The sequence below is a fragment of the Egretta garzetta genome, unplaced genomic scaffold (genome assembly GCF_000687185.1).
Source record: "Egretta garzetta isolate BGI_Z169 unplaced genomic scaffold, ASM68718v1 scaffold323, whole genome shotgun sequence".
Lineage (NCBI taxonomy): Eukaryota > Metazoa > Chordata > Aves > Pelecaniformes > Ardeidae > Egretta > Egretta garzetta.
In genome coordinates this window covers 2,792,996-2,802,240 of record NW_009259435.1, presented here as the reverse complement: position 1 = coordinate 2,802,240, position 9,245 = coordinate 2,792,996, and the positions used below count along the sequence as shown (strand labels likewise).

General features: G+C 42.7%; 1 protein-coding gene across 2 annotated transcripts in view; it reads right to left on the bottom strand.

Moving 5' to 3' along the window:
* RSF1 (remodeling and spacing factor 1) overlaps nucleotides 1–9,245 on the bottom strand; it is a 37,813-nt gene that overhangs the window by 6,696 nt on the left and 21,872 nt on the right. For both annotated transcript variants that reach the window (XM_035892675.1, XM_035892674.1), the window contains exons 9-12: nucleotides 7,751–7,805; nucleotides 6,350–6,459; nucleotides 3,293–3,360; nucleotides 1,649–1,856 (exon numbers count right to left, since the gene is read on the bottom strand). In XM_035892675.1, coding sequence (XP_035748568.1) covers nucleotides 1,649–1,856; nucleotides 3,293–3,360; nucleotides 6,350–6,459; nucleotides 7,751–7,805 — 441 coding nt within the window. The remainder of the gene's footprint in view (nucleotides 1–1,648; nucleotides 1,857–3,292; nucleotides 3,361–6,349; nucleotides 6,460–7,750; nucleotides 7,806–9,245) is intronic.

Here is a 9,245-nt window from a genome sequence, read left to right as displayed (position 1 = left end):
CCCAACCCTGACCCCAGCAGTCGAGGGGCGGCCCCCCCAGTGCCCAGCACAGGGGCACGGTCCCTGCCCTGCTCCTGCTGGCCACACCACTCCTGGTACAAGCCAGGATGCCGCTGGCCCTCTTGGCCACCTGGGCACCCTGCTGGCTCATATGCAGCTGCCTCTCGACCAGTACCCCCAGCTCCTTTTCTGCCGGGCAGCTTTCCAGCCACATGTATGTGTATATAATATCTAATGAATATAAACACTGTCAAACTAAGACTGCGGGTGACATTTACAGAGGAGAGAGCCTAGAGTGTTTATACAGTACACTGCAGTGTGACATCTGCATAGACATAACTATGGATGAGCATCACCTGCAAAGGGGGAAAAAAACCCCCACACACTATGTTCTGGCAGAGGTGACCTCGCCTTCATGAGCCAATTTCTGAGGATTAGAATATCGTGTCTTAGGACTAAATTGTTGCTCGCATGCAAAACACGCATCTCGCAAAGTTACCGCCTTGTAACACATTGTTTCAAAAGCGACCAAATGCTTTTTTAAAAACCATGGAGCACTGCAGGTACAGTGACTTGGATTTGGCCGCCAGCCAAATGCAAATTCCAGTATAACATCCAGAAGGTGTTCAGCAGAGGATGGAGTTGAAAATGCATGAACACACTTTAACAGATCAACGCGCTATTAATTCTGTGAGATTCCCGCAAGCTGCACTCATTGACTGGAAACTTCTCGTGCTCAGCTATTCAGGGTGCCACTGAAGTGTCCTCAGCGTGGTCACAGGTGAAAACCAAAGCTCAGAATTTGCGCCTGTGTTGTAGAGGTTATCCCTACATTTAGTAAATTAACTCCGTGACTGGTGTAAAGCTTTAATGTTGATGGTAAAGACCCTAGACCTCAGGCTCCATTATGTTTCTTCACTGAGGCATAAAGGATGTCTAAAATTATTATTCATTTTTTTAACGTTAGGAATTCCCCAGACTGAACGATGAGAAATACCACGGAAAGAAAGTTTCAGTTAGCCAGAGCAATACTCGTTTAGCATTTAAAGCTTCGCATGACACATATTCGTTTTCTACAGCATAAACCACTTCTTTGGCTGTTTTCAAACTCTTATCTCCCAGAGAACAGAAATCAAGATTTGATTTCAGAAGCTGCATGCTCTAAATGCATGTTCTGTATGCTCTAAACGGGGAAATTTTACTCTTCCAGTTTCTAGATGACAATCAGGCACAATAAAAATCCCACAAAATAGTTTCAAAAGGCAACAACCAGCCTCATTTTAGTTACATCTCTGTTAAGGATTTCCACTGGGCAGCCCCATCAGTCAGAGGATTGAGCCCGTCTGGCTCCTTCACTACCGTAACCACGTACAGAACCCCAGCAGTGTGGCCTCAAACATACCAGTAACATTTCCAGAACACGTTTTGCTTAAAATACAGACTGGATGACTTCAGCGCGTGGATCTGGAGCGCAGTTTTTCCAGTACAATGACGTTCCCCCCTAGGCCAGGAGGACTTTCGCTGGCACTGTGCCGTGCTGTTCCAGCACTGGGCACGTGGCTCCTAAAAATCATTTCGGGGGCGCTGCAGGGTCACAGAAGCCTGTAACCGTCTGGGACTCATGGTGGAAGTTAAATTGCAGACTTACCCATCGCTGATCTTGAATTCATCCTCACTCTCTTCTTCATCCAGATTACTGTCACTGTCCAAGTCGTTTAGTCGCCGTCGTTTCTTGCGTCGTGCTGCAGCAGCCCTTTGTGGTCGCTTGTTTTCTTTCCTTTCTTCCTCTAGGATTGTGGAAATGTCTTTTCCACGGTGACCTGTGATATTAGACATGTCTTTGCCTCTGCCAATGCCTGAATTCAGTGATAAAAAGAGGAAAAAAAGAGCAAGTTTATTTTTTTGTTTAACTTTATATGTATCTTTCTTCCATGCCTCTGGCTTCAGTTTATTTTCTGTAAAACAGAATTTATTTATTTTTTTTTTTTGTCATGCAAGACTCTGGAATCTTGTTCCCAACACACACAGCCCCAGCTGCAGTCACTTGGAAATACCAAAAGTCCACGTGGAAGACGGCAGCCAAGTGTCAGCATTCTGATACTCAACACCAGCCCACATGATTACCAATGCTAGTGCCTTTTGAGTGGGGCAGGTACCAAAAACCACACTGTCTTCCTAATGCTGAATATCCTTCTCGGGAGAGGAAGTGTTTAAGTTGCTGTTTGGCCAGGGAGTGGAGTTTCTGAAAAGCTGGTTTTACTGTTGAGACTTAGTTACGTTTTTTTATATGGGTCTTGTGTTACAGACCCACAGACACACAATTTTCAAACTGTCTATACACATCCACTGAGCTCCTGAAGACTGGTGTCTTTGCGGAGAATGCCACAAGCCAAACAACTGAGGGACAACGTTTCATGGCGGTTTTCACCAGCAGGTTAAGGTGATGCAGAAGCACAAATCCATCTACGCCTTTCAGATGCTGTTGAAGATCTCTCTTTTGGTTCCCTTATGGTGCCTTAACAGGCAACAAAGAATGTAATTTCACTTCATTCACGTACAACTGCCAAGTGCTTATAGATCTGGATTAGGATTTTTAAGACGACTTTGTAGACCAAGCCTTTAGGGGGTCCAACTGCGGATTAATTTATGAGCCCAGTTTTTACAGGGGACAAGTGTCAATAGCGCTAGCTGCCATTCTAATCTCAAATCAAAAAACTAGCAAATGAAGAGTTTTCTTGTCATGCTTATTCGTTGCACTCACATATCAACACATGTACAAGCTGAATGTAACTATCAAGACCAATTACTTTCTGGCATGTTTTGGCAGCCTGGGATGGCCATTCCCAAGGGAAGTTATTTAGTTTGATTCCAAAAATACAGCAGTAAAAACTGTAAACTACAAAGTTTAAGGCAGAGGATGATATTTCATAGAATCATAGAATGTTTTGGGTTGGAAGGGACCCCTAGAGGTCACCCAGCCCAACCCCCCTGCAGGGAGCAGGGACACCTTTAACCACATCAGGTTGCTCACAGCCCCGTCCAACCTGGCCTGGAATGTTCCCAGGGATGGGGCCTCCACCCCCCCTCTGGGCAACCTGTGCCACTGTTTCACCACCCTCATTGTAAAGAATTTCTTCCTTATATCTAGTCTAAACCTACCCTGGTTTAGTTTAAAACCATCACCCCTTGTCCTGTCACAGCTGGCCCTACTATATTTGTTGTTTCTCATACCAAAACAGATTTGGTCTCAATCTTATCACCACTGCAATGAAAAATAACATCAGAAACATACCTCCTCCATCAGCCTCCTTGATATCGTCTTCAATTGCCTCATCAATCGCCTCATCAAATTCATCGAACCTAAAAGTAACAGCTTTCATTTACCAATTTGAAGCAAACCCTAATATAAATTACATTAAGAAAACATACCTCGATATCTAAAACTGCTGTAAGAAATCACACTGCAGAGACGATGGGCTGGATATATTGTAAAATAACAAAGATAATGGGCCGGACTTATTCTAAAATAGCAGGGTTTTTTAAAAGGTTTGTTTCTTATTTCTACTTGCTAGCAGATTATTTATCATTGCCTGGCTGTCTTACTATAGATTTATGTGAACAGAAAACCACTTTTGTTTTACATGGCATACCACTGAATTTAAAAATACATCATTTGGAAGTTCTTTGAGATTGGCATCAGTGGCATTTTTCACACAAACTATTAGTCATTTTTTCCACACCTTTTATTAGATGACATATGCACTACCAACCTGCCAAACAGGCTTTCTGAAACACACCTGTTGAAGTCAAAGTAAAATTATTCGTCCTGTCTAAATTTTCCTTGAAACCTTTTCTCAGATACGACGTCTTCTCTTAAAGCTCACGGTCAGTGTACTTGATGGATCTGCAACATCCTAAGCTGAACAGATGAAACCACCTGTACGCAGGCCTGTGTAATTCTGTACAAATAAGCTATAATGTAACGTTACATAAGTAAATATTTCAGTACATTTGTCCTGCAGCAGCTTTTACAAAACTGCATACATCTCTGCACGCTGAGTAGCTCATTTAAAGGGAACAGCAAACGGAGGAAAAGGGATCCAGCCCTTTTACACAGACGACTTTGGTTACAAATTCCAATCCCGTAAAAAAGGATTGTTACCTGTATCACCAAATAGATGCCTTGAGATATAACATGCAAAAGTACAAATTGTATTAACTCTACAGGAAAGACATGTTCTTCAGAGGCAAGTCTTTCTTCTCATTCTTAAGATATCAATTTTTTTGCTATTTTTTTTAGATACAAACAACTAACAGTTGGACAATGCTTTCATTAACGATTTGGTTTCTCATTCATGAAATAAAGATTACAGTTATATTTATCTTGGTCCTCCGAAGTAACCTCCAGCAGAAGAAGGAAAGAATAGAACTAATGTTACTCTGTATTCCAACAGTAAGCACAAAACACTTTCTCCTTTAAAAATAAGGTGATGGATTTCTGGTCTCTATATTCCCCAAGAACAACCGCACGTCACGTTGAAGGCAGCTTTACACAGCAAGGAAGTAACTCTGAAATTATTCCATCAACAAGATTAGTTCCACATTACTCAAACTCTATTTTCTCTCCACACCACGGAAAAAAAAAAAAAACAAAAAAACCACCTCTTTAAAATGTGAGAAATCACTTAACACTTTCAAATCCCCGCTAACAAACAACCTGCGCTCAAACACGAGCCGACAGCTCCTTCCCCGCTAGGTGTAATGGAACAATTTCTGCTGCTGCTGCTTTATTTGTGACGCAGATTTCTGCTAACCTCCTCACGAGAGGACTGCGCAGACGACTCGGGCGATACAAAGGCATTATATATCTTTACAGAACCAGAATGCTACACAATACAGATTTGTCGGTAAGCGGAATAAGACGTTTAGCATTTATTTTCCCCCCGCTGAAGGAAGGCATGCACAATTCTCACTGACGCCAGCAGGACTTCACCGTGGACATATAAATTTGAAGTGACACGCTGACACGTGTAATATTTTCACCAGCTCCAAGTTGTGTGTATGCCGCAGTCTGTAAGAAAGACTGTGTCATTTTGTATCGGAAGATTGATTTTTCCAAAGCAACATTATATGAAACGTTATTTCCAATAAAAATTATTGTCTTTGCACAACGTGTGTCCCGCTGAAGTCATGCCAGATGCCCTATGGGCAAGATTTTTTTTTTTTTCCTCCTGGTCAGATGCTGCCTGACCTGTCACGAACATAATAGCAAATCTATAGATCCTGCCTGTGGCATAGTATTCCATACAGAAACACTTCCATTTCCCAAAGCAGCAACGGCATTTTTGTTACTGTGGCTTCTGCTGTTAATTTAAGAAGTTACCAAAAATCAACAGCTAAGCAAGGTCAGACTGAGTTTTCTGATGGGGCTGGAAGAGTCAGCGCAATCAAACGCCATGCCTCTCCTCAACAGCAAAGTCAGACTGATTCAGTTTAATCACGGCTCTTGTTGGAATGCTTTGAAGGTTGTAGCGTTCTAATGTTTGATGATAAAGGTCTACATAGAGCAAGCACAGGAAAAGTAATACATTTTTTTAACAGTCCTACTGCAGCTGGGACAAAAGGCCATAAGCTCTGAGGCCGCCACGTTCTTCTCTAATCCCAAAAGGCAGCCTGCTTGCCTGGTGGACTGAAGAGGATATGGAGCTCCTCAAGAGATTATTTAGAAAATAGTTTATAAAACACCTTGGTAATACACTGAGATCTAAAGATAATTATTAAGATCATGCTGAATTTTGGAAACTTTAGTGACCTGTTCTACTTTCAGAATGCAGAGGGTCTAAATATCTGGGACTGTTCATTCACTAATTGCATTTTTATCACCATTTCTCTGAAGAGTTACAGATCATTTTTAGACATACTGTCGCACAATTGCATTTTAAGTTTCATGGCCCTTCCATGCAAAGAAGCCGTAAGGGGGTGTGGGGAAGAGAGAGGAATTTAGAGCCTTTAGCCACAAGCGTCTCCCTTTCAACAGAAAGGAGAGGTGCAATTCACCTGCTTTTACTTACTCCAGAAACTGCAGTAATACCAAAACCCTCTCTAGCATTCCTGAACGAAGGACCATACACATTTTATTTATTTATGCACCATCCCTTCGCTATACCACCTCATCCGCTTGTACAACCACCAGGCACAACCAGCATTCAGAGGAAAGAACAAAGACACTTCAGCTGGGCCTCGCTTTTGAATGTAAAAGTCTGCATGAGAGGTGGTGGGATGCTCGAGAAAGAAAACGACAGTATGACTTCTCTGGTTTTTTTACAAATTATTTAAACAAGCTGCTGACCTGTAGCTTATGCACTTCCGGGTTCTGGTAGACCTCCTTTCAAGCAGCTTTGATTTTGGCTTTTTGGAATCTTTCTTCTTTTCTTCCTGACCTTCAGGTATTTCTGGCTCCTGTTCATGTAAGACAGAAATGTCAGAAAGCTTTATCTTCCCCCTCGCTCCACATTCATCATGACTGAACCCATACGATAAAGATACTCATACGATCTAGAAAGCTCGTATGCCCAACACAACACGTTTTGGCTTCTAATATAACGACAACAGAGTTGACGTGAGCACTTGCCCATATTGCCCTCACTGGCTGCACAGTCTCACCCATCCAGAGTTTAGGGGTTCAGGCTGTTGTGTCACTGTGCGTGGACTACAGCTCTGAGATCGCCCCTCAGCTGATGCTCCCAGGACGAGGAAATGCAGCAGCTGAACAAACTGTTGCTGGCACAGGGACACCTTTACAGGGTGCAGTTTCAATAAAGTTCCATGCAGGTTAATTTTATGCTATTGTTTCCACGTTATTAATTTAAAAAATAAATCATCTGCCCCCAGGCTGAATTTTTCAAATGTTTGCTCCCAGCCAAAGACTCTTCTGCAAGTTTGTAAAATCTGTTATCATTTTTCTGTTATCCAGAGACAGGGGGAAAAAGTTGGCTTTATTGCAGTCAGATAGAGTGGAAAGTCTTATGTTTAAAACAAACAAAAGTTCCAATTTAAACTTTCATGTGTGGAACAGATTATATCGTTTCAGACGAAGGCATCTGGCTAAGACTTCAAGAGAATCGCTTTAAAATGTATTTAAGAAGTGAGAAGAGGTTGTTCTCCACATGAATAAAACCATTTTTGCTCTTCTGTGAAGGGAAACCATATAAAAGCATCTGTTAATAAACCACTAAATGTTTCTAGTTTTTAACCACATGTGACTTCAATATACATTTGCTGGAGGCAAGTGTTATGCTTCTAATAGATACTACGTACTCCCTCTGAATCACAAGCCAGAAACCTTTGTTTCCATCAGTTCCAAAGGAAAGCTTATGACGATTAGCTCAGACCTAGGTAACTATACAGCAGACAGCGGAGTTAAATCAACTGAATCCCACCTTTAAAACCTACAGAATGGTAGAGCACTCTACTCAAAACCCAACTGTAATGGGTAGGGGGATAATTCCATGATCCTTCACTGACAGAGTACTCTGTGTGGTACCAGTTGGCTCTAATAAACACGATGCAGCTCCCTTGGTTTCTCTGCTAGATTCAATCTCAGTCTAAAACGAAGGGTCTAGAATTATTTCTGAGCTGCACATAGCTTGATCTTTCTATCCAAGATGCTACTAGCACTTCTAACACACCGCTTCTTCCCTCAGAAGTTTGGAAAATAAAACAAGAATACAACACCGACACAGTAACTTACCTGAGGTGGAATGATGTTCTCAATACTGATACCCACATACACCAATCGCTCTTTTCTTTAGGAGAGAAAAAATGAAAATAAGCTTACAGAAAGACTGCAGATATCTAAAACAACGCTGTAATTAGCACCGTTTGAAGCTCTTACTATTGCTAGGCAGAAGCATCCCAAGAGGATGTTCCAGCTGAAAACAAGTGGTTTTAGTTGGAATTATGTGCTAAATCTTATATGATTACATTTTCCTGCATGCATAATGTAAGAGATTTCCAAAGAGTTCTGACAAACAACAGCACTTGAAGATTGCGGGCACCACAGAAATGACTGGATTGGGGTGTAAAAAGCAATTAAAAAACAACTGAAAAATAGTAACGTTGTGATCGAGATTATGCTGTCAGATCCATAACTACCACCAACCTTGGAGGTGCTGAGAGATAAAAATGGGAATTCAAAATCACACTGAACTTGAAAAATGACATAAAGATGGGATGCAATCCAAAACGGACAAGTGTCAGATTTTTGACCTGGGCAGGAACAATCAACTCTAGAAACACCAGGGAACAAATAACTGCCGACATAGCAATTCTCTGCCTGAGGAGCACAGCCTGAACACAGATCAACAGAGTCAAGCTGCTGCGGAAACAACTCTGATGACAGACGGACGCGTGAACGGGAGAACAGCCTACAGGAGACCGAAGGAAGGCTGCCAGGGTAGTCAGCCCGTTCAGAACCTGGCTGGAGCACCTGGGGCCATCCAGGCACCACACATACTTTGAGAAATATGTGATCCAGCTGAAGAGTTCAGAGTAGCCAGTAGGAGTTACTGCAGGGCAGCAGACATGCCCTGTTGAGAAAGGCTGAAAAAATAGGATGAACTGGTCTAGAGAACATTATGGGAGAGAGAATAGTACTCAAATACAGCAAAGACTCTTGTCAGGAGAGGCAGGCTATCCTCCTCGTCCACAGTACATTACAGGGTTAAATCAAGGTAAGTAAAATTCAGTTTAGACTTAGCTTGCCTCAACAGTAGCATCCTGCATCACCTCAATTGCCCCGGGCACAGCTCTGGCTCCTGGCCTCTACGTGAGGCTCCTGAAGGACACAACTCTCCCACATGTCTTGTTTTATCTGTCAGTCCCAACTAGAGATGTCTTGGGTATCCAAGCACCTCGCAAACAGCACTGGGTGCTGACCTTCAGGGTACTGAATTGAGCTTCCAAAAAAGCAGTCTGTCAGGAAGAATAGCCAGGTACTGCAGCAGACTGGGCGGGTAACCAAACTGCCGTCACCATAGGATCCCTACTATCCTTTTTCTAGGAAAACAAGGGATAATTTAAACAAATATACAAAAAAGCTGTGGACAGGCTGGAGGGGGTCCAGAGAAGGGCCACCAAGATGATCCAAGGCCTGGGAAGCCTCTCTCAGCCATATGGGGATGGGCTGAGAGAGCTGGGTTTATTCAGCCTGGAGCAAAGGAGGCTCAGAGGGGATCTCATCACCA